Raw genomic sequence first — 26,433 nt, forward strand, 5'->3', positions numbered from 1 at the left:
CTGACTGAAAGACGAAAAGTAAAGAGGTGTAAAAGTGCAAGATGTGAACATGTAATAAAATATCTCACAGGTATGATAACATTATACAATTAGGTTACAGACTAAAAAAGAAAGAGGTACATGTCTCTCTTGGACGCAAAATTTTATTTCAAATAGATACTTGTAGGTGGTAAACCTATGGCTCACTGTAGACTGAAAACAAAGGAAAGAGATTCTATTCCTATGAAAATCATAAAATTAAAGGAACACTATAGTCACCAGAAAAACTGCAGCTTATTATTGTATTTGTTCTGGTGAGTATAATCATTCCTTTCTGGCTTTCTGCAGTAAACATTGTCTTTTCAGAGACAGAAGTAGTGTTTACACTACAGGCTAAGTGTTTACACAGTGTTTACACTACAGGCTAAGGATAGCGCCACTGGCCACTCCTCAGATGGCTACGAGAGGTGCTTCCTGGGGCAGTGCTGCACAGTGTTCAGCACTGCCATTCAGTGTCTCCACCCTATGCATGGAGACACTGAACTGAACTGATTAAATGCACCTCGATGAGGAGATGCTGATTGGCCAGAGCTGTGTTTGGCTTGTGCTGGCTCTGCCCCTGATCTGCCTCCTTGACAATCTTAGCCAATCCAATGCTTTTATATGGCAGATCAGGGGCAGAGCCAGCACCAGCAGACTAAAATAAAGCTAAGATTTTACTATATTTAGGGGTGTAAGGGAGGGCCAAGGGGGCTAGATAGTATGCTTAACACTATAGGGTCAGGAATACGTTTGTGTTCCTGACCCTCTAGTGTTCCTTTATTCATATATATTTCTCATAGGGATAGAATCTCTTTTTTTGTTTCTAATCAAATTACATCCCTCCAATTATATGTATGTTTTGCAATAAAGTTTTATCGTCAATAAACAAAGATTGACAGATAGTATAATCAGTGTTCTCTCTCCAGTTCTCCATTGTGCCAGATTTTCTTGATTTCTCCACAGGACCACATACACTACATACAACTAAAACTCCTTCTGGAAACCATATACCGTGAGGCAGTTTCAGAAATAAAGTGTGCAGACACCAACCAATTTCATCAAAATGACTTCCTCAGGACAAAGAAATACTATACTTATAAGGTGCACATTTCAATTTAAGTTGTAATGCTGGACCTCGGGCTTCCATTGGGCATGCTGGAGATACTTAGCCAATGAAATGATTGCACTACACAACAATGTAAACAGACTAGTATGTAGTATATTAAATAGTTTGACATTGATTCATAGTATAATCATCTGAATTGCTACTATTATTCAATATGACCAAACATAGGATTTATTGGGAGAAGTTGGGCCCAATTTAAAATGAACTTTTGCCAAACTGGAAATGTACTGGAGAGCCTGGGGGTCAGAAGAGGCTATAAAGCTTTATTAGCGCTATTTATTAAGTGCTTAGCATATTCTATTATTGTAATCACTGCAGGTACCTTTTGCAATACAGTGCTGTGTAACCCTATGTTCTGTTTTTCTTGTGTGCCTATTGGACGTTTTATTAACGAGACTACTGTTGTAGAACCACGCTGGTAGTATTTTATGTTATTCTATAATTTTATCACACTTGGGACGCTTATAACATTTTAATTTCACACTTTGCACTTTTGTACCCCATTTTGTTTGGTCATTTGGTTCATCCATGCCTTTGGAGTTAAATTGTTAAAGGTGGCAGCAGTTTTTTCTTGGTGTCTATACTTTTTTCTTAAAGTCTTTTATTATTATTTAAGTATCCAGTGTAAGCTTCCTGAATGAAGACTGTATTAAAAGTTGAGAATCAGAACCTGTGTGCGAAAACCTGCAAGAAAAAATACTATTTTAGGTTAATATCTCTGTTTACATTTTTTTTGCTGTTTTTGAGCATAAAAGGTTTTACCCATTTTGTCTATATAATATATGTAACAAATTAATTGATTATTAAGATTAAAATCCAACAGTCATGGGGGACCAACATAATTCTCTTTTGTTTTTCTAATATGTGTATTTTATTTAACATTAGAAAATCTATGGCAAGTATAGATAGTATTCAAAGCATTAATAACCTATACAATATGGTGGACTATTTACCTCTTCACCCCTAACCTTCTGCTCCTTTCTACTACTGTTATGGGACATGCTTTCAGCACCCCCCAATGGGCCCTTTAAATGGGCCTCGTTATTGCAGCGGTGGACCAGGACAGGCTCACGGGCCGAATGTCTGCTTTTCAACAGCCGCTGTAAGACCTGCTTGTCAGAGCGTTCCCTCTGGAAATCGTCCTCGTATATCTTCAGCTGTGACACAAGAAATTATTTTTAAAATGCTTGCTCACTACTGTTTCAATTGAAATACATCATTTAGAGACATAATAATTTCTACCACCTAGTTGTCCGCTCCCTGTCCATTAGGAACATATTTATTATTATTTTATAATTTTTATAGCGCCATCAAATTCCATAGCGCTGTACATCATTCCAACTGCTATTTAATTTAGTTAATACCCACTGGTTAATTGGAAACACTAAACACTGTTTTGAACAGATATATTTTTTTTTTGTTACATATTGCCATTAGATGTAGGGTATATATATTGAAAATAATAGTTTGTGTCTTGATGCAAGGGTCACAATAATTTTGATTCATGTTCATGACTTTCACTGTACAATATGACATTTTGAAGAGAACTACTATGCATTGTAGTGGTTTGTGGTTTCATATGGCTGTAAAGGATAATGCATATTTTTATAGACCTATATCATCTACCTGGCCTTGAATGTAGGACATTTTACATCCTAATATGAATTTGTCTAAAGCCAGGTTGCCATCAGATATATTATTGTAGGCTATCTCTTGCCTGCTCCTGTAGTATCAGCATTTGTTCTCTCATTTCTCTCTCTTTCTTTCGTAGCTTTTCATTTTCGGTTTTCATACGCTCACGATCGGTGTGTTCAGTCTTATAATCTGCTTCATAAATCTCTGTCTGTAAAAAGAAGAATGCGTTAACCTATACTTAAAATAAATAGAGTGTCCGCTGGTGAATTTAAAAAAATAATACATGCAAAAGATCCACACTGAGAACCATTGTCTAATATATTATATCATAGTAAATATTAAAATTATAATCCTGTCCTGTACTCAAACCACCCTTCTCTCCAGGAATTCTATTGTATCTTCTTCCTGCCAATATGTATTATTTGCCAAATCAATAGTACAACTCTAAGATAGAAGTAAAATCAGTTGTAAAACACTCACAACCTAGATCAGGGGTAGGCAACGTACGGCATGCACGGCACTGAAGGTGTCTTTGCACGGCACTCAAGGCTGCTAGAGCCAAACAGGGTCTGGCCTATCAGGAGTCCCAGTGAAACTTCAGATATCTACTAATAAGAAAAAGTGGTTGTAGCGGAGGCCTGATATTTCACAGGTTAACTCCACTATAGATCCCAGTGAGGCTCAGGAACAAGTAGTAAAAACACCATGAAGCAGTAATTCCAGCAAATAAAGTAATCCACGAATATCCCCATACAGATCCCAATGACTGGACGACACACAGCATCAGGAGCAGAACTGACTTTTAATCCACACAGTCTCATTATAAAGCATTCTCCCATGCAAGGAAGGGATTCCCCTTAATCAGTACAGTATCCAATAGTGTAACCGTTACCTCCCACACATCTCCTCCCCTCAGTATGACACTTAATTCCATTATACATACTGTAGTTTTCCCCGAGTTCTGAATGTACCCCAAAACAAGCAGTTACAATAATACTGGGGGTACCCCCTGGTAGCCCTGATCTGGGTGACTAACATATCCAAAAACCACCCAGATCAGACCAGGGGTTCGGGAGTTAGGTGGAGGGTGTAATTTGACCGACCGCACACAAAGTGGTATCCGAAAAGAGTTCCATGGGTTTTGGCCCTGCGGTCGGTCTTCGTTCGGGAGGTAAAACACATATCCAATACTGCCATCCACGATTAATCTTGGATTCGTATAAATCCCCTTGTTCGGTACTTTGAACCTACCGAACGGGAGTAGCCTTCCCGTTCGTGAGTTACGGAGGCATGGAGGTCTCAGCGGTGTTCGGGTAATCGAGTGTCCGATTTGAGTTCCAGACACTCGACGACCAAACACCGCTGAGATTTTCGTGCGTAAGATGGCCGCAGCCACGTGTTCGTATACCGAACGGCGGCCACCCAGATACAGCATTAAAGTACCGATTAACCTGCGGTTAGAGAAGTGTGAACGCTTAATAAGGTACACACTTCTCTCTGGGGTGGTCTATTGGTTCGGTAGTTTACATTCGTATGGAGTACGGATGGAAACTACCGAACATTAATACGAATCCCACGTACATTTTAACCATAAAAACAGAAACAACACACGAATTGCAATATTAATACAGTCTTTTAGGACAGCCATCTGCTACAGTGGTGAAGGACACTCTTCAATTTATGCATTGTAGCACGTAGAGGAAGTAATCTCAGATCACTTTATTCCAGCACTTGTGAATGGGAATCCACACTGTAGTAGAGCGGCCCGCAGCTGCTGTTGCAGGTCCTGTCTTTGACCTGTACCTGGCCAGCCTGGTCCCCACTGGAACCCAGGGAAGCCACCCACACTGTTAGATATACACAGAAATGTAGAATAACCCTCCCATCATACAAATAATACAAACAGCCCACACACAAACACAACACACAATCTGCACAAACGTCATCCGTTAACAATCCACATACATGCACACAACCCCACATGCACTGGCATTGCCCCCCCCCCGAGAAAATAGTGAGTTTGAGGCTCTCCTCTGCTGCCCCATGCAGGGCTGGTGCTATCCAAGCGCCAGCCCTGCTGTTTGCCATCACGGACCAGAGGGGAGATCAGTTACCATGGCAACGCTCCATTCTCGTGAGAGTGAACTATAGCCTGAGCTGCAGGTTAGAGTTCACTCCCCCCACTAGAACCACCAGGGACTGGAAAGAAAGCAATGTCTCCCCTTCCCTCAGCAAAGGTAAGAAGGGAGGGGGGACATTAGCTATATTTATTTAATTATTATTTAATAATTTAAAATATATATATATATATATAGATATATATATCTTTAATCTGCCCCCATCCCCTCACACAAACTATAACCCCCTACATAATGCACCATACACAAATATACAGCCCCCCCATAAACACACTGCCCCCATAAACACACATAGCCCCCAATACACACACTGCCCCCCCATAAACACACATAGCCCCCAATACACACACACTGCCCCCCTTAAACACACTGCCCCCCTTAAACACATAGCCCCAATACACACACTGCCCCCCTTAAACACATAGCCCCAATACACAAACTGCCCCCCTCACACACATACACACTACAGCCCCTATCCCAGCAGACCCTGGGTAAGTTATCAAACTTTTTTTAAACAGTTTGACTACTTACTCTGGGAGGGCGCCACAGCAACTCCTGGCACCAAAACCACTACAGAGAGCTTTAGTGGTTATTGTGCCTGGATTGTTTCTTAAAATGATCTGCCAGTGCCCCTCCCGAGATTAGCTTCTGGATCCGCCACTGCCCACATGCAGCCTCTCATATGCAATACCCCAAACAGCCCCCACACACTACCAAACACACAATGTGACATATCCATCCACACACAATTCCACAATTCATACACAGCCCACATTCATATGTATCATACACGATACCATAAACTACCAATGAACATATAGAACATAATAGCTTATATACGAACAAATACAACAATACCAAGCAACTGCAGTATAAATAACACAAGCAGAATACGGCAACTTAAACATCTCAATTTAAAAATATAGGACCGGCACGCTACGGGACATCACAATCCTATATCGGCACAGTGCTGCTAAAAGGTTGCCTACCCCTGACCTAGATCCATAAAACCACCAATCTAGAGGTGGATACAGAGGGAAACATATTTAAAGCCATCATTCCAACTGCTATTACATTTAGTTAATACCCACTGCTTAATTGGAAACACTACACACTGTTTTGAACAGATATATATATTTTTTGTTACATATTACCACCAGATGTAGGGTATATAATATATAAAATAAAATAAAATACTGTGTCTTGATGCATGGGTCACAATAACATTTTGATTCATGTTCTATGACATTCACTGTACAATATGACAGTTCTGAGAGAAATAGTATGCATACTGGAAAGCGCCCCCCACCCCAGACACCAGGTAGGTTCTCACCTTAGAAAGCTGCCTTGTCTTTGAATTATCTCTCCAGAGCCTGCCTTCCTAAATAATAAGCTCCAAATTCACCCCTCCACATCACCACTTCCTGACCTCGATCTATGCATACCTCCCAACATTTCAAATGGACAAAGAGGGGCCCTTTAATCTTAGTAGTGTTAGTGGGGGTGGGGCTGTTTTGAGGAATTTTAGGTGACTTCCTAAAAACAATATATGTAATGTTTCTTTGTTAGGGAGACTGATTTCTGTTTTATTTTAGTTTAAAGGCTGTTATACATTCAGACACACCAACGGTATTGAGCGCCTAGAAAAGAGGGACATTAGAATTTGAGACAAAATAGGGACTCTCCCTTCTAAATAGGGACAATTGGGAGCTATGACATATGTGTTTGAGTGAGCTCTGACTAATGACATCTTTGAACTGTGCCACAAGTTCCTGTTACTGCTCTTGCGGACCTGCTCCCTTATAGAATGTCTTGAAGCTGGAGAGTAATCTCATGTAACCCTCTCAGCCTTCTCACACTGCAGCTAAAAAGTGAGTTTGCAGTCTGAGCATTTGATTTAGCACACGCATCAAATTCACCACACGCATCAAATTCGCATTACACATTCAAATGCAAACATATTACACACATAACATACACAAGCTTTATATACATAACCCAGACCGATATACACACGGCATACATATACATACATAGCATAGGCATATATTGCTGGTTTTACATAAAGGTTCTGTACATGCTGTATACAAAGTTATGTGTTGTATAATGTACTTTTTACATACATAATTATTAATACCACATGGTCAAAATATTGAAAAATATACTCAAATTTCAAAAGTCAATAAGCCTTATTACTGTGGCATTCATTCACAATGAATATTGCGTTATAGAGCCCAATGGCAATAAAACACACAATAATTTAGCACCCCTCCCAACATCTGGATCCACGCTGATCTGTTTGCAAGGAAAATCTGACTACTGTTATTTATGTCTAGATCCTCAATTGGTTTCTGTTCATTTATATGATATTTTAATGGGAATCACAAGTAAATAGTGGATAATTTTAAGGACCTGGAGTGTGACCGTTCCTATACAGCATTTTAGATGCACAAATTGTTATTAGTAAGTCACCTAACATCATACCAGAACAGCTGCACCCCTGACCACACCCCTCAGTCACACCCCTAAAATTCGAGTGTCTTGGTCCATCTGAAATGTTGGGAGGTATGTTGTAATGATGGTTTGGTAAGGTGGAAGGACCAGACCTGGGACGAATGCTCAATGATCCTGGGTAAGAGAACATTTTGAAAAGAAAACGTATTGTGGATTAAAGGGACACTATAGGCACCCAGACCACTTCATCTCATTAAAGTGGTCTGGGTGCAGTGTCACTGTTCACGTATCACTGTAATGTAAAACATAGCAAATTTAAAGAAACTAAGACTGCATCTAACATCTTCTAAGTCTCCATAGGAAAGCATTGATTTAATGGTTTCCCGTGAGGAAGGCCTAATGTGTGGGTGGCACACTCAATTATTTTCCAGCAAATATTTCTATTTTGTAAATGTACATACATAAAATTAAAATCTACACAATCTCATAGTGTCTGTTTGGATTCTTCTTGTTATTTTCTTTTCTTTTGATTAGAAAAGAAATGGGGGACTGAAATTCCTACAGAGAAGTAAATTGGCCGTTTCTTTCTTCATTTCTCATTTTCCATTTTAGCCAACGCAGTCGTGGGCACCTGAAAGCTGCACAGTGTTTTGTAACTATTAGGTTTTTGCATACCACTGGTGTCAGAGTCCAACTAGCTTTCTGGCTTTGGGCAATCCCAAAGAAGGAAGTAATATAAACACATAGTAAATAAACACAAACCACTCACAGAGTATCCGTTTTTTTCAAAGCCTGGAATTATAACATCATTACCATTTTACATACAGAAATGATTTGAAATACACCACAAATTGTGTTTATGGTGTAATACCCCATCCAGTGAAGTTTGGATGTGTTTCTTTTGTTTTATATCAGTGGTTAATAACTCCATGGTCAGAAAACAAAATTGGATCCAATCTTATTTTTAGGGTACCCAATGGTGTAGAAAATGTAATGGCATTCATCAGGCCTTAAAAGCAAGTGACTACTATGAAGTATTGGTTTAGGGTACTGCCTTCTCCAGGACAATGGGGAACCCTCTGACATATGAAAGAGACTGTTGAAGGTATTTTGTAAAATAACCTTTATTAAATATTGTATTGATAAACGGAATGCTAAGCTAATTTATGCAAATGAGGACTGCGTCAACAATAATTGTGTTATTTTGGTCTCTGTCAAAAAAGGTTAAGAACCTCCATTTTATATAAATGTCTATTCCATGGAAGCACCACTTCCTGCTCTCTTTATATAATGGCTGCATTTGTTCCAAACGCCCTTGAAAAAGGCAGCCAGTTGATGCCGAAACGTTGGGGGGTTATTTTGATTTGTGTTTCTGCCCTGTTAGGCTTGTGAGAACTCTGGTAAATTATTACTGTGGATTTTTTTGATTGCCTTTTTATTGCCATTTTGTATTTTCTTGTAACATACATGTTTAACCAATTGTTGGTTCATTAAATAATTGTATATATTTCTTTTTGGTGTGCATTCTCTTTCATATAATATGGATGCAATTGTGCCAGTACCATTGTTCCAGTCTCCGCCAGGACCTTTTACTGTATTAATAGGGATAATGCATTCATCTTTATTTCTCTTTTTTTGTTCGTTCTCTTTACACTGAAAAGTTCTAGTTCTTAGAAGTCATGATACATCTCTAATTACAAAGAAAATTACAAGGAAAATGGGAGTCTGCTGTACAACTGTCCTACATAAAACAATCTGATAAAGAGCATTCTAAAGATGTACAGAGTACTTTCATAACAAACCAGACAGATTTTCTCACCTGACATTTAAGTGCCTGTAATTGTTCTTTAAGCTGAGTCATGTCCTGCTCCGATTCAGTGTTACGCAGACTTCTGCTTCTACTGTACTGGTGGCTTTTCAAATTCTTACATGGCTGTTGTGGGTCTGGGACTGGTTTCCTATTCTTGGCAGCGTGGTCTCTGTCCCTATCAGGGTTGATTGGACTTTCCTTAGGATTTTCAGGACACTGATTGGAAACCGGAGGGGAAGATGGTGCAACATCTTCTTGGTTCTGTGGTCTTGAAATTTCTGCGACCTACGAGAAGAGACGTGTATCACAAAACTGTGTGTATGATCGCAAACGTTACAACAATAAAATGAATTAATAAATGTATGCAAAAATGCAAAATTAAAGGTTCCAATTGTTATTTCTAATAGAAAACTTCCTGTTCATTTACAAAGCAAGTCCATCCTACCCATAAAAGAGCTGGAATAACCATAATATAATGTCTAAAATGACAAGTAAAACTATGTAGCACTATTACTGGAAAGGAGAGGGAGGGGTTAAATCACAGTCGGAAAATGATACTCAGATTATCTCTTTAATTGTGGTGGCAGAGTTGCAGACTTTGCATGCACAGTCAAAGGCTTTGCTCTCTCCTGGGAAGGTAAAGACAACCTACCCCAGGGGCAGGCAACCCTTTAGTAGTACTGTGCAAAAAGGAGATCTTGAAATCCCCTGGCGTGCCAGTCCTATTTTTTTAAATTGAGGTGTGTATGTTGCTGTATTCTGCTTGGGTTATTTATGGGTGCAGCAGTTGTTTTGCAGTGTTGTATTTGTGCATATATGGGCTGTTTTATTATGTATTATGTTCCTGAGTAGTTTGTGGTATTGTGTATGATACATATGAATGTGGGCAGTGTATGGGTGCTGGTGTGGAATTGTGTGTGTGGATGTGTGCGGGAGTACTTCTGCAATGAACAATTGGGATCCCAGATTCTGCGCTAATTCAAATCGTGAGTACAGGTAAGATGCCACGACTGCATCAAAAACAAAAGTGCAGCCTATAAAATCTCAGAAAAGATAGAAGTGTAAATTAAGGTGTTCCTCATCTAAAGTACCCTACTTAACCAGAATGGCAGAGTATAGGACTTGTGTTGGGAGACAAGTAAATAAGAAATAGAAGGGTGCACATTTAGCCCTTTACTTTATTTTCTAATTTATTTATTTTTGGCAATGCTTAACTAACCAGCTGGCAGCTGGCTTATGATACATTTTGCTCATTGTCTGTATTACCGTACTTACATTCTGAAAACCACGGTTAGTAATGTTTTTGTAGTGCAGAGCTTTCTCTAAATGCCTGACAGCTTCCTGGAGCTTTTGATTCCTCTTCATCTCCTGGAGCAGTGACTTCTCATAGAACTCCCTCTTGTTCTGGAGAGAAACGAGTAACAGAATGTCAGTGGCAGATCTACAAAATTCTAGATTCTTAACTAGAGCAAATTCGGCTGAAGTCTTGATGGGATGCAGGATCAACACAATTGTAGCATATACCGTATATACTCGAGTATAAGCCGACCCGAATATAAGCCGAGGCCCCTAATTTTACCCCAAAAAACTGGGAAAACGTATTGACTCGAGTATAAGACTAGGGTGAGAAATGCAGCAGCTACTGGTAAATTTCTAAATAAAATTAGATCCTAAAAAAAATATATTAATTGAATATTTATTTACAGTGTGTGTATAATGAATGCAGTGTGTGTGTGTATGAGTGCAGTGTGTGTGTATGAATGCAGTGTGAGTGTATGAATGCAGTGTGAGTGTATGAATGCAGTGTGAGTGTATGAATGCAGTGTGTGTATGAGTGCAGTGTGTGTATGAGTGCAGTGTGTGTATGAGTGCAGTGTGTGTATGAGTGCAGTGTGTGTGTATGAATGCAGTGTGTGTGTATGAATGCAGTGTGTGTGTGTGTATGAATGCAGTGTGTGTGTATGAATGCAGTGTGTGTGTGTATGAATGCAGTGTGTGTGTGTATGAATGCAGTGTGTGTGTATGAATGCAGTGTGTGTGTATGAGTGGTGTGTGTGTGTGTGTGTGTGTTGCAGAGCCTTGGTGGGGGGTGGGCAATTTTTTTTTATTTCTTTTTTTTATTATTATTTATTATTATTTATTTATTTTTTATTTAATTATTATAATTTTTGTATTATTATTAATTTTTTTTTTATTATTATTACTATTTTTTTTTTTCATCCCCCCTCCCTGCTTGATACATGGCAGGGAGGGGGGCTCTCCTTCCCTGGTGGTCCAGCGTTGGCAGTTCAGTGGGGGGGAGAGGGAGCTGGCAGAGCTGTAACTTACCTGTCCTGCAGCTCCTGTCAGCTCTCTCCTCCTCCGCGCCGTCCGTTCAGCTCCCTCTGTCAGCTCCCAGTGTAAGTCTCGCGAGAGCCGCGGCTCTCGCGAGACTTACACTGGGAGCTGACCGAGGTACTGAACGGACGGCGCGAAGGAGGAGGGAGCTGACAGGAGCTGCAGGACAGGTAAGTAACGCTCTCTGCAGCCCCCACAGCCCCAGTCTGTATAATGGCAATGCAAATTGCCATAATACAGACTATTGACTCGAGTATAAGCCGAGTTGGGGTTTTTTAGCACAAAAAATGTGCTGGAAAACTCGGCTTATACTCGAGTATATACGGTAAGTAGTTTTTGTTATTAATTCTGTGGAAAACTCAAAAACTTTGCTTTGTATAACAACCACATCAGTTTTTTTTCCCACAGATTAACATATTTATTTATTTATCTATAAAATATTTTACCAGGAAAGATACATTGAGATTTCTCTCGTTTTCAAGTATGTCCTGGGTCCACAAAACATTGCATTGATACAATAGGGTACAATAAAATACAAAAACAATATTAATACACAATATATACAAAATTTAACATAGAACAGGTAGGAAATATATAATCAACCATGACAGGTGCATTCTGTTTTGAGATATCTAGAGAGGGATTTTTTTAAAGTATTTTAGGCCTGGGGAAGATTTGAAAGTTTTCCGGGAGGTCGTTCCATATTGTAGCATTGGGCGTGGCACCTCCTTTGAAAATAGCAACATGTACTGTGCCAACAGATATCCTAACACATTTCCCACTGTTTTAACCTGCAGAATGAATGACTTGTTTGGGACACAAACATATACCTGGGATAAATGTGGAACCCACCATGACTCACCCTTCATTCTTTTGTCAGTTTTACCTTTAGAGCTGTCCTGTGGTATCATGTAACTTATGACTTTTCTACTTATTTCTCTTTATCAGTGTGTGATTAGGTTTACAATTACCTGCTTCCAAGGCACAGTATGAGTAAGAGTATGGTACTAATGGGGGAAGTCATATTTCAATATAGGCTTTACTACATTACAAACGTATACTTACACTAGTCTCTTACACCCTTTGCGTAGGATGTTATTGCTTTCTTATTTCTGTACCTGATTCGAATCCTTGTGTATTACTTTCAGTCTCATTCTGTGAACATTTATTTTCAGTATTGAATCAGCTATGCTCTTCAGAGTCTTTTGCTTGTGGACTTTCATGACCCTTTCTCATAGTTCCCTATGACTTTTGTTATAATACTGATATAAAGGGGTTGGACAGACGGTGGCTTCTGGGAATGCTAGTGAGGTTCCCGCACCATCTCCACCAGATACACAACACTTGGGCGATATGGCTGTCTTAGTGTTTTTTCTGTCGATAAGATTCTGTAATGTGGCCAATCGTAATTGTCAGCACCACACCTAATGGGCTGTGAATCCGGCCCTGCATATAGTAAGTTGTACAGCTATTAATGCCTTCAGGGTCTTTCCAATTACCTGTAAGCAAGGTATTTGACCATTTTTATTTATCTGTTATTGTTACATCTACTGCATGTGAGAAGACTTGCATTTTTGCTTTTATACTAACATTCAGACCCTGTGTAAAATATTTCAAGATAAAAGACACTGTATACTGTCTAAAGCTTTTTATTGCCAAATATTTGTATAGAGTCTGAACAAATAAGTGAAAAATAACAAAGAAGTAAAATGTACAACATACATAATGTTTATATGTTAGCTGTGCATCCCTTGCTTCAAATACATGTTATGATACTATTTTTTAAATTGAAAAATGGTTGGTAGCAAAGGGGTTAATCTCCATGTCCTTTTCTATCTACACTTCCTCCATACTTGATCCTTTACATTCTGGTTTCGGCCTCAAAACCTCAACCGAAACAACATTTACGAAAGTGACAAATTACCTTTTTGACTTCTCTATTTTACTGCCTTAGTTTTTGTTGCTGAGTTTCATGTTGTTGTATTCTTCTTCTCCTGATCATTGTCTACTCAGGGTCACTACCCTCTCCTAGTTTCGATCCTAGCTATTAATGATCACCTTCTCTGGCCGAGCTTACTACTACTACACACAGTTACCACAAGTCTCAATCTTACGTTTTCATTGTGTTTTTTTTTTTCTTCTAAACTTCTCTTTGTAAATTTGTTTGGATTTAGCCACAGAAAACACATGTATACATCTGCCTTGGCATCTTCTTTCTCTCATGCCACGAGGTTCCCATTAGATTGAATGTCACAGCACTTTCTAAAGGGTGACTTATTCAAAACACCTTTTACCCACATTCAATGACACCGTTGACATCTTTAACGTTTGCCACTGTCCCTGCAGCCGCGTCCCCAAGCTTGTTGCCTATGGACCATTGTTGATTATTTTCTATCCTTTCTTCCATACATTTAGACCTAACATCATGCTTCTCAACATTTTGTAGTGTTACAACCTGAAATCAAAGAAACATTTGAAACACCATAATTGCACTGCAGTAATTATGGTGTCAGGAGTGTCCTTGTGCCCTCCCAATGTAAGTAGTTAGAACAGTTTGAATTCTTAATTGGGTTTTTCTGGGCACCGCTCCCCACTTCCACTACAGCTGCAGGAGAGCCGGAAGCTCTATGTCTGAACTAAGCTTGACAGTACACGGCTTAGCTCATTGGCTGAGAGCAATCAGCTGGCACTCTTAGCCAATGAGATAGCCCTGCACTGTAGTTTAGGAAGGCTAACAGAAGCTACTAAGCAGGAGCTCCAGCTCTCCTAAAGCCTGAGAGGAGGTGGGAAGCAGTAAATCCCAGGTAAAATGTCAAACAGTTCTAAACCAGTTTGACTACTTACTATGGGTAAGAAAAAGGGCAAACCTGGCACCATAACAACTACAGCAGCTATGATGCTTGGAGTGTTGCATTAAAGAGGATCTATTGTTTATTTGTTTTTTTATTTGATTTACACAAGATACCTAACACTTTTAAAGTGTAAAATATTTGACTGTGACACAATTATTCACTAAAAAACATGTATTTATCAATTGCATACGTATCTACCCCATAGGATAAAAAAATATTTGTCTACAGTCACGTAATTTTATAATAACCATACCTGTGTCCTGAATGCCCTTGAACTTTTTAAAACAAATATCACCTTGAAGACCAATGAACTATCAAAATAATAGTAATGCAAAGCCAAACACTGCTCATTTCCATTACCAATGTTAAGCATGGAATAATACCATTATTTTGAGGGCATGTTTTTATCGAAATGGACTTGGTAACTGGTTTGTCAGGTTTGAGGTTAAGATGGATTGAGCCAAATACAGGGCATTCTATAGGACAACCTAGTTTAGCCTACAAGAAATCTTTCACTCAGATGTTGAGTTCAGTTCCCAAAAATATCACGGTTCCAAGGCCCCTGACCAACTCCTGGTCCCTAGGCGGCCACCTAGAATCGCCTTATGGTCAATCCTGCTCTGCAGCCAACATGCAGTACTTCAAACCGCTGTGTCACAATAAAAAACATTTTACACCTTGTTTGGAATGTTCTATAAAGCCAATGGTAAAAATCCCCAAAATTTAATTTTCTGAATTTCAATTCCAGGTTGTAATACAACAAGTTGTGGAAATATCCAAGAAGAGTGAATACTTGTTCAAGACACTGTACAAAATATTTTTTCTGTCTCTATCCTTGACCTTCTTTATGCTGCCATGCCCATGACTTTTCCCATATTCCACTGTCTGTGAAAATTCCCTGCTACAAGTACTCCTTAAAACCCCATGAATCAGGGAGGCAAATGAGTAATTTTTATGAAATGTCAGAATAACTGGCATGCAACCTGTACCGATCCCTAAACAGTTCCATGTTTTATTTCTGTGCTTTTTGGATTTTGACCTCAGGTATGCACATACAGGATCCTCATAATCTCCCATGCCAAGAAAACTCCATGCACAACATGCTATAGCTTTTGATAAAAACAAGAGACAGGTCACCTGTTCATGTTCCAACATTAGGCTCAGTTTGTCACTGTGCTGTCTCAAGTTGTGAACTTCTTCTTGTAGAGTGTGTACTGTGTGCTGCATTCTCTGTGTAGTGTTTCTATATATTTCATCCCACTGCTGGTTCAATTTCATCAGCTGCAAGAAAAAACAAAGCCTTAGTATTATGATAACCGTTATAACAGTGGAGGCTTGTGCATAAAGATTAATGATGGCATTAAGTTCCAATAAAAGGAAATATCCACAAGGAAATCCCATTGAATTCCATGGTGGATGCTCCAACTTAAAATGTTCGCTTTAGAACTGCTATTTACATATGAATCCCAGTATCTATGTACACAGATAATGAACACACAATGGAGAAATTTATCTAAACCTAAACAAGTGGTCTACAGTCAAAAAGTGAGGTAATGATGGAAGTGAGTGGAACCCACAGGCACATTCAACTGTGACTTCTTCTCTTTTATATTATTGCACCATTTCTTCAAGAAAAGAACAGCAATAAACATATAACAAAAATATGAAACAAATATAAATATTTCAAAAGCTGATGTTTAAGGATACCTGTCATGGTACTTTGCACTTTACATTCTATCTATACCAGGGTTAGTAAACCTTTTTATACATACCGCCCACTTTTGTATCTTTGTTGATGATAACATTTCCTTACCGCCCACCAGTGCCGCAGTAACTAATTTTATAGCTCAAGTACAATTTTTTTTTTTTTAGAAATGAGGGTTTCTTTTTCCAAATATGTACTTAAATATATCTAGCTTCCCCTTTTTTCTATTTTATTTTATGTGTGAAGGGTGCTGTGTGTGTACATTTGTGTGTGTAGTATGTGAGCGGTGTAGTGTGTGAAGGGTGCAGTGTGTGAGTGTGTGAAGGGTGCAGTGTGTAGGTCAGGGGTGTAGTGTGGTGTGTGAAGGGTGCAGTGTGTGTGTGAAGGGTGATATGTATGTGTGAAGGGTGCAGTGTTTGTTTGACTGGTGCTGTGTATGTGTGAAGGGTGCTGTGTGTGTGAGAGGTGCTGTGTGTGTGTGTGTGTGTGAAGGGTGCTATATGTGTGTGAGAGGTGCTGTGCCTGTGTGAGGGTTGCTGTGCATGTGTGAAGGGGGCAGTGCGTGCGTGTGTGTGGGGCAGTGCGTGCGTGTGTGTGGGGCAGTGCGTGTGAGGGGCAGTGTGTGTGAGGGGTGTAGTATGTGGGGGTGCAGGCTGTGTGTGTGTGTGTGTGAGAGAGGGGCAGTGTGTGTGTGAGGGAGCAGTGTGTGTGAGGGGGCAGTCTGTGTGTGTGAGGGTTGCTGTGTTTGTGTGTGTGAGGGTTGCTGTGCTTGTGTTAAGGGTGCTGTGTGTATATAAAGAGGGCAGTGTGTGTGTGTGAGGGGGGCAGTGTGTGTGTGTGAGTAGGGGCAGAGCATATGTGATGTGGGCAGTGCATGTGAGGGGGTCAGTGTGTGTGTGATGGGGTTGTGCATGAGGAGGCAGTGTGTGTGTGTGTTTGAGGGTTGCTGTGCTTGTGTTAAGGGTGCTGTGTGTATATAAAGAGGGCAGTGTGTGTGTGAGGGGGGCAGTGTGTGTGTGTGAGTAGGGGCAGAGCAAATGTGAGGTGGGCCGTGCATGTGAGGGGTCAGTGTGTGTGTGAGGGGGCAGTGTGTGTGTGATGGGGTTGTGCATGAGGGGGCAGTGTGTGTGAGGGGGCAGTCAGTGTGTGTATGTGTGTGTGTGTGTGTGTGTGAGGACTGTAGTGTGTGTGTGTGTGACGGGTGTAGTGTGTGTAAGGGGGCAGTGTGTGTGTTTGTGCGAGGGATGTAGTGTGTGTTTGTGTGTGAAGGATGCATAGGGTCTGCTGTGTGTAGGTGGGTGAGATGTAAAAATCTATCTTAATGTATCCCCCTCCCATCTTCTTACCTTTTAACAGGGGAGGGCAGAATGCTGCAAGCCCTGGTGGTCCAGTGGTGGTATGTTCACTTTAGGCTGCAGGCTGACTCCTGAGAGCACAGCACTGTATTGTAATGTTGCTATAATAACGCACGGCAAAGCTCCGACTAGCCTGCTCGCGGGAGAAAAAGAGAGCCGGCCAGGCCCTTCCCTATGCTGGAACTAAGTGCCAGTGGGCCAGTGAGGCAGATCTTTGAGCCCGTGAGGGATTAAAGCAAGGCTTGCTCTGCATGGGCATCCTTTCATCTACCCTGCTGGCCTTGGTCCGCGGCCATCGAGGCCCACTTGGCGTTTACTGCATTACCCACCACCGCCCACCTAAAATCCCAAATCAGGTTGACCAGGACCAGGTTGACTATCCCTGATCTATACATTCTATGTATACATTGTGCTAGCAAAATCGACAGTCAATGTATAGATTCTGTGCAAAACCTCATTCAGACTATCAGCGTAGGCTCTAAATGTATGTCTCCAAGAGAACACACCTAGAGGCTGTTCTCTTGCTCGTCTTCAATGTTCATCTGTGCGCATACCAGCACCACTTGCACACTGAAGTGCTGCTGATAAAGTCATATCATTTCCTTCTGGGACGGTCACTCAGGATTCCACACAGGAGTCCAGTGTGAAAGGAGAAAGTGGTCTCTACACTTCATCATGTATCCAGCCTTTTGCCCACTAACACAATGAATGGTACTGATGCTAGGTTTTATCCTAGCATTGATCTCAAGACCTGGCAAGACCTTTTACTAGTAGAATACATAAGGTGAACGTTGGGAAGCGATCCAAGGCTTACCAAAGAGGTTCAAACCATTGAGAAGGAGGTAAGTATGACGAAAAGACAAAAAAAGACACATAGAAGATAGGAGAAAAAAAATTAAGTTTGAACACTACACAGGACAAGAAACAGGAATACACAGAGTAAAAAAAATCAATAACAGGGTCACTTTAAATTTTAGAATGCATGGACTGATGTTATATACAAGGTACAAGGGAATATTTGTCTATGCTGAGATAGACAAACACAGGATGACATAATGGCTAGGCACACCTCTCTATATGCTGCCTGAGTGCTACATAGAAGTACCCGAAATGTTATAGAGACACTTTAGGAGGATTTATCAAGTCAAAACAGGTGCAATTTTGGATGCTGCAATTTGGCAGGGGAGAGCCTGGCTGTAAAGTGGAGCAGATGTGTGGTGCCTGAGCTCCCGAATCTTGAGCTGAAGTAGGGGCATCAACCCCAACTATAAAGCTGCTACTCACAGATGCCCTTCAAGTTCGGGGGGGAGCACGTCTGAACAACTTGATATCTCACTCGAGGCTACATTCTGTTGGTGACCCAGCTGCTACCAACTACAGACGGAGCTGGGGAGAGACGGACCATGTTCTTGTGCCAACTTACTTGAGCTGTGCTCCTCCTCCTCTCTGTGCCTTGTGCCGCAAGCCCACTATACATTGCATTGTTCTGCTCGCAAGATGGCGATTTCCCTCATGTGAAATGAGCAGGGCCCATGGCGATCCCACGATCCTCACAGCGGCTTTATTGCAAGCACCCTGCTCCGCCTAGATGCCATCTTTCAGAATTTCTGGAGGAGGATCCAAGAGCGCGCAAAAGCTGCACTGCTGGAGCGGCAGAGGCCCACACCATCCATACAGCCTCACAGTAAGCCAGCCACTTGACCACGCAACAGTGATCCTGCACGGCATTCTGGAGGGAGGCGGATGAACAGAAGCATTCCGCGCTGTCAGCTCCAGCTCTGCAAGCCCTACTGTAACATCAAGTTGGTCCTGGGACCCTGTTAATGAGGCTGAGCACTGCCGGACCCGCATCACTTTCAGATCCTTCATGTCGACTCCTGAACCTAATTAATAGTGTCCTCCTATCCATGGGCATCAGCTGAATGGCTCCATGACAGGACCGCTGCATCTCCGCAGCTATGATGGATTCTCTGAATTATTATGTGCTGTCTTGATCAATGGATATAGGGCTATTCTGCCATAGGGCTGCCATCAGGGCATGACAAACATGACGGCTGTCATGGGCCTGGCGGTCCTGCAGGGCCTGGACGGCTCTCAGAGTTCCGGGCCCCACATTCCCTATGTAAACATTTATAGCGATTTTCTCTCTCTATATGTGCACCTGCAGGCCCCCGGCTTCTGTTCACTGCAGCAGGGGCCCGCAGCGCACTCCATCTTCCCTTCCCACCAGCTGCTTTGTAAAATAAAATGTAGTTAAACAGGTATGTAGTTAAACACATACACTACATCCCTACACAAACACACACTGCATTCACTATACACACGCAACCTCCACTACACCAACACACACACTGCATTCACTATACACAATACATCCACTAAACAAAAACACACTACACAGTCACTATACACACTACCTCCACTACACAAAAACACACTATACAGTCACTATGCACACTACCGCTAGTACACAAACACATACTGCATTCATTATATACACGCTACATGCTTACACAAACACACACTGCATTCACTCTACACACACTACATACCTAGACAAACACACACTCTGCAGACACTATACACACTACATGCCAACACAAGGATAGACTGCATTCACTATGCATACACTACACATTCATTATATACACATTTCATCCCTACACAAACACACACAATGCATTCATTATATACACAAAGACACACTATGCAGTCACTATACACATACTACATCCACTGCACAAACACACACACTGCATTCATTATATACACACTACATGCTTACACAAACACACTGCATTCACTCTACACACACTAAATACCCAGACACACTCTGCAGACACTATACACACTACATGCCTACACAAGCATAAACTGCATTCACTATATCCCTACACAAACACACACACACACACAATGCATTCATTATATGCACAAACACACACTATGCAGTCACTGTGCATACACTACTTCCACTGCATTCACTATACACACTATCTCCACTACACAAACTCACACACTGCATTCACTATACACACACTACATCCACTATACACACACTGCATTCACTATACACAATTTCTCCACTACACAAACACACACACTGCATTCACTATACACACAATATATCCACTACACACACACACTGCATTCACTATACACACACCATCTCCACTAAACAAATACACACACTACATTCATTATACACACATTACATTCACTGCACAAACACACACGCTGAATTCACTATACACACACTACATCCACTACACAGACACTTAATTGAATATACACAGTATCACCACTACTTAAACTTACTCAGTATTAACTATACACACACTACATCCACTACAGAAACACACACTGCATTCACTATACACACTACCTCAACTACAAAAACACACATTCTGCATTCATTTTATACACACTACATGCCTACACAAACCAGGGGTGGACCCAGAGCCTGATCTCGGGAGGGGGACTTGTAGATTGTCTAAAGAAATAATCCAGGCACAATAAACACTATAGCTCAGCGTAGTGGCTATTGTGTGAGTAGTGCCAGGACCCTCCCCCCCCCCCCCCCCAGAGTAAGTAGTCAAACCATTTAAGAACAGTTTGACAACTTACCTGGGGCCTGCTGGGATATAGGGCATAGGAGCAGTGGTGTGTGTGAGTGGTGCAATGTTTGAGGGGTGCAGTGTGTGTCTGTGTGCGAGGGCAGCAGTGTATGTCAGGAGTGCAGTGTGTGTGTTAGGGGGCAGTGTATGTGTGGGGCAGTGTGTGTGAGCGGTGCAGTGTGTGTGTGTGTGAGGGAGCAGTGTATGTGTGGGACAGTGTGTGTGAGAGTTGCAGTGTGTGTGAGGCATGCAGTGTATGTGTGTGAGTGGGGCAGTGTACGTTTGTGTGGGGCAATGTATGTGTGTGTGGCGGGCAATGTGTGTATGGGGGACAGTGTGTGTATGGAGGGGCAGTGTGTGTATGAGTGTCTGTATGGGTGGCACTGTATGTCTGGGGGGCACTATATGTATATGTGTGTGTGTGTGTGGGGGGGGCACTGTATGTGTATGTGGGGCAATGTGCGTGTGTGGGGGGGAAATGTGTGTATGGGGGCAGTGAATTTGTGTATGGAGGGACAGTGTGTGTATGAGGGGCAGTGTCTGTATGGGTGGGGCAGTGTGTGTGTGGGGCACTGTATGTGTTTGTGTGGAACAGTGTGTGGGGCACTGTATGTGTCCGTGGGGAAATGTGTGTATGGGGGAGCAGTGTAAGTGTGTTGGGCAATGTGTGTATGGGGGGCAGTGTGTGTATGGGGGGCAGTGTGTGTATGGGGGGCAGTGTGTGTATGGGGGGCAGTGTGTGGGGGGGGCAATGTGTGTATGGGTGTGCAGTGTATGTGTGTGGGGCAGTGTGCAGTGTGTGTATGGGGGCAGTGTATGTGTGTGGGGCAATGTGTGTATGTGGGGAAGTGTGTGTGGGGCAGGGTGTATGGGGCAGTGTGTGTGTGGGAGCAATGTATGTGTGTGTGTGTGTGGGGGCAAAGTGTGTATGGGGGGCAGTGTATGTGGGGGCAATGTGTGTATGGGGCAGTGTATGTGTGTGTGTGGGGTAGTGTATGTGTGTGTGTGTGTGTGGGGGGGGCAGTGTAGGTGTGTATAGGGGCAGTGTAGGTGTGTATGGGGGCAGTGTATGTGTGTGTGGGGGCAATGTGTGTGTGTGGGGGCAATGTGTGTATGGAGAGCAGGAAGGTAGGGGGGCTTTTTAATAATATGTTGTTTTTGGGGGGAGGTCCCAGTGGTGAGACGCAGCAACGCTCTGTGCTCGCGAGAGAAGGACTCGGAGGAACTACAGGCTGAACTCCTGGGTCCTCTCTCCCTCCCTCCCCTGCTGGCTGCCAGCACAGTGCCTGCGGATCTTCCCTCAGGTCCATGAAGGCACATTGCAGGGCAGTGCCAGCCCTGCATTAGTCGGCAGGGGAGAGCCTCGGTCTGCCTTGTAATCTTGGGGGAGGGGGGCAATTGCCCTGGTACCCCCCGTCTTGGACCCGCCACTGACACAAACACACACTCTGAATCCCTATACACAAACACACACACACTGCACCCCTGTGGGCGGACACGGAGGTGGCCCTGTGGGCGGACTAGGGGGTGGGCCCCGGGTGCCCAGACCTTGAGCTGTGTCAGGAGCCCCACAATTTCTGATGGCAGCCCTGAATGGCAGTATACTTAATTTGTTTCACACATGTCTATCTTTACAGGCATATTGCCAGTACCATACCCTGGCACTGCATACTGATATCACTCATGATTTCTACTAATTCTGTTGTTGTGCACAAAGTGATATCCTGCATTGATTTCCTCTGGCAGCCAAGTGCTATTTACTTATTGAAATTACCTACAGTTCTATTCTATAGCATTTTGATTCCTCTCTCTACTTCAATCAATAGAATTGTGTTTTTGATGTCTTTTCATATCTCTTATGAAAAACAAAAAACGTGCAGTACTCGTGGCATCTCATGTTACACCTTCAGCTTTTCATTGTCGTACATAATATTGAGCATTGTCAACACAAGCTAAAGCTTGTTTGTTACTCTATGCACAACAAAAATAAAGAATTTTTAAAAAGTGCTTCATTCTGCTGGTTTCCATGGTAATTGGACCTCATTTAGCATTTTTACTACAGAATATCCCCTGTTTTTGCCTTGGTAAAACCCTCCCTTGATTTAATAAGCTTTCTAAATGATTTAATAGTGTTATAAAAAAAAAATCCCAAATGATTTATCTACAAAAATTCCCATAGACTTTAATGGGGACTTATCTATAGAAATTATTATTAAAGTCTCTGGGATTTTTTGTAGATAAATCATTTGGGATTTTTTCAAACACTATTAAATCATTTAGAAAGCTTATTAAATCAAAGCCTTTCTGTTTTACAGAATAAAATATCCCTGTATATCATGGACATTCTTATAATTTTATACCTAGACAGACCCCGATATTGTAAACAGACAAATGGGCACCTCTGCATTCAGTCTCCGGAGTTCCGTGTTTTTGTTCAAGAGTTGGAGTTTTTCTTCATCAGACACAGTAACCGACATGCTCTCTGTGATAACTGTTCTATTGTCCTCAGAGTCTAGCCTGTCATTGGGTTCAGCCGTGACTGGTGCTGGACACTGGATCTGGCTGTTGGGAATCAATAAGGATTACTTTGGAAAGGGAAATCACATACAACAGCCTATATTCATTTTATAAGACCATCTACCAATTGCCTGGATTAAATATTGTTGAATAAGCGTTAAAGATTATTTAATATTTTTGAATGCATTTTTAAAATGATTTATTAAACTTATTAAAATATAAAAAATTATGTCATACATGAAAAAAATATATAAGTATATAAAAAATATCCAAATATTACAAATTTAAAATACTTTGCGTCATATTAAATCATTTTAAATCAGGTCAATATGTGACATACCCTTGTAGAACTCTGCAAGAACCATCATTTAAATGCATGTTACCCCAATATCACTTAGGGCCCCAAACAGAAATACTTTTGCTACCGCCATATGATTGTTAAGAACCCCACTTCGCATTGTTTTGAACCACCTATAGGTTCTATTCATCCATTCCCCTCCATCCCTCTCATAGTTACTCACTGTTCCAAGTTGTGCGGGGAGACGTCATCTGCTCTCCAATCTGTGGCAAAATCTGCCACCCCATCCTCCATCAATGAATATGAGTAAGGGAGTAAGGATGTTGTATTCATTTTGACTCTGGAGACAAAACGTAGAACCCAAAATCCTAAGTTTAAGCCGGTACATTCACTTTAGGTGCAAACTTGTGATATTAATAGTTCTTGAATACAAAGTATATGAAACACATGGTGGTTGCGCTGATCACGCAGGGAGCTTTAGATACCTATCGTCTTTCCCTATCTGATTTCTAGAATCTCAAGCAGACAAAAACATTTCTGGTGTTACTACCCCCAGCATTTGAATTCCAGTCTTCTGGGCTGCCCTGATATCTTTAACTGGTGTCTCTCCCCCATTTACAGCGTCTTACTCTTTACATTTGCTATGACACCTTGCTTATTTTTGTTCGTGTCTCTCTCGCTGTCTATGCTACCTGCATTCTAACTTATGTGATCCTTGGGCTTACTCGTATTACTTGCCTTTGTCTCTTGCTGCAGTTTAGAATATCTCTCTAGAACCTCTAACGTTCGTAACTATCATTCCACCACACTTTCTTTCACTGTTCTATCTCTCTGCAGTACTTAACCCTTTTCTGGCTGTCTACCCCAACTCTGTATTTCTAAAACAGAGTACTATGCTAAGGTACTCCATACTGCACATACCTCAGCTGTCCTCTCTCTGTTCTTCAGTCACTGTCACATGCTGTCTTTTTTTTCTGGCAATAGCAGGAAGTGTTGTATGGAAATCTGTGACACCAAAACACAGTCAGCTGTTTCGTCACTTGGGAAATTACCTTTCAAGCACTGAACACGGAGGCTGCAAAATGTCAGTAACAGCACACATAACAGGCTACTTGTCTGTCATTTGTTCCTAAAACCATCTGGCTACTGAATGTCACATCTGCAAATCCTGCACTCATAAGCGGTCACATAAGACTTGATTAGATTATTAAGGCTGAGAAACAGACTTCATATAGAGACGTCCACTGGCTCTGTACTAACAAGCATTGCAAGGGACAATGCTGCAGTTTAAAAGGACTTCAACCTTTATTGAAGGTTAGTTCTACTTCCTCTTCATATATCAGCTGAATCTTAAAACCTTCAGAATGCAGCACAATATACAGAGCACAGAAATGACGGTATGACAAAAAAGTAGAAATGTAAATGTCAGGAAGAAAATATATCAAGAGAATCATAGTTAGTCTCTTAAGAAGTATATATAAATGTAGAAGTATGTGTGTGTGTGTATATATATTATGTATATATATATATATTTATATATAGGTATACATACATATATAAACACACACACACACACTTATATACACACACAAAGACGACGGACACTGGGAAATTCCGTAATACCAGTAAGAGCAGACTCACCAAACCAGATTGTAAATTCACAGCATCATCAATAGTGATTGTTGTAAGGGTGTATAGGCGTTACAGGTGCGTAGGTGGCCAGACTTCCATTGTAACAAAAAAAAAAAGACAATTGAGTGGTTGCAAATCTGATCAGTCCTGTAATATGATGTCTTTCTGTATTAAAACCATCTTGTCACAGTACCCGAAATAAAAATACTTTTGACACGCACACAGAAATTGCGACACAGTCCAAGTCAGAAAGAACACAACGCTTATTACTGATAGAATGGAAAGAACATAGCACTCACAGGGTTTTCACATTAGCTGAATCTCAACTCAGTGTGAGTTTCCCCTGTAACATATCTTTGGTTATAACTGGAATTTCCAGTAAATCTGCACTTCTTATACCCTGGACTTGTGACATGCTTCTCAGTAGTCTGACTACGGGTAATAGGAGTGTAAGGCCTTAGTGTGACAGGTGTTCTTGCAGGTGCATGATTAATTTTGCTAGACTGGGAGTGCTGATGGATAAGGATAATAGGATGACTGGAACAGTCTTTAATTAGAGTGAAGAATACAAACAGACCAATGTATATTTGGTGATACATAGTGTAAGAATGGCCTTTGTTGGGTGTGTGCTTTGTTTCCCTGTCTGATCTTCTGCCAATATCTATCTTGAGTGTCAATGCAGGACAACAAGAGGAAGTAAAAATCTCCTTCCCAAGGAGATCAATACATACTGAGCTCCTAGCATATTTAAAGGGACACTATAGTTACCAAAACAACTTTAGCTTAACCCCTTAAGACCGGAGGGCGTACAATTACGTCTTTTTTAAAGCGGCTCTAAACGCCGCCGGGCGTAATTGTACGCCCTCCGTTTTTTTTTAACTTACCCGGTCACCGGCGATCCCACGCCGGCGGTCACGGTTGGGGGGACTCCCAGGG

General features: G+C 41.4%; 1 protein-coding gene across 3 annotated transcripts; it reads right to left on the minus strand.

The window, feature by feature from the left end:
- Positions 1-1,049: 1,049 nt before the first annotated feature.
- On the minus strand, positions 1,050-25,521 carry LOC134572214 (TNFAIP3-interacting protein 3-like). Of its 3 annotated transcripts, none has more exons than XM_063431030.1 (9): positions 24,787-25,077; positions 24,089-24,205; positions 23,450-23,612; positions 15,511-15,654; positions 10,460-10,588; positions 9,194-9,469; positions 2,865-2,990; positions 2,101-2,304; positions 1,050-1,831 (listed from the first exon to the last, which is right to left on the minus strand). In XM_063431030.1, exons 2-9 carry the CDS (start codon positions 24,196-24,198, stop codon positions 1,811-1,813), a joined length of 1,173 nt encoding a protein of 390 aa, XP_063287100.1. In that variant the 5' UTR covers positions 24,199-24,205; positions 24,787-25,077; the 3' UTR covers positions 1,050-1,810. The 3 variants fall into 3 exon arrangements, with proteins under 3 accessions (XP_063287100.1, XP_063287099.1, XP_063287098.1); XM_063431029.1 differs by lacking the exon at positions 1,050-1,831 and adding an exon at positions 25,507-25,521 and having other exon boundaries at positions 2,066-2,304; positions 24,787-24,870; XM_063431028.1 differs by lacking the exon at positions 1,050-1,831 and having other exon boundaries at positions 2,066-2,304; positions 24,787-25,076.
- Between the last annotated feature and the right edge of the window lie 912 nt (positions 25,522-26,433).

Source organism: Pelobates fuscus, chromosome 9 (genome assembly GCF_036172605.1).
Source record: "Pelobates fuscus isolate aPelFus1 chromosome 9, aPelFus1.pri, whole genome shotgun sequence".
In the NCBI taxonomy this organism is placed as follows: domain Eukaryota; kingdom Metazoa; phylum Chordata; class Amphibia; order Anura; family Pelobatidae; genus Pelobates; species Pelobates fuscus.

What these genes read in the sequence shown, in the direction of transcription:
- LOC134572214 (XM_063431029.1), bottom strand. Translation starts at nt 24,198, where the DNA reads ATGAATACAACATCCTTACTCCCTTACTCATATTCATTGATGGAGGAT. An exon ending in CTAACCGTGGTTTTCAGAAT is followed by an intron (nt 9,470 to 10,459) that starts GTAAGTACGGTA and finishes CTCTTCTCGTAG; the next exon opens with GTCGCAGAAATTTCAAGACC. An exon ending in TGCTGATACTACAGGAGCAG is followed by an intron (nt 2,305 to 2,864) that starts GCAAGAGATAGC and finishes CTTGTGTCACAG; the next exon opens with CTGAAGATATACGAGGACGA.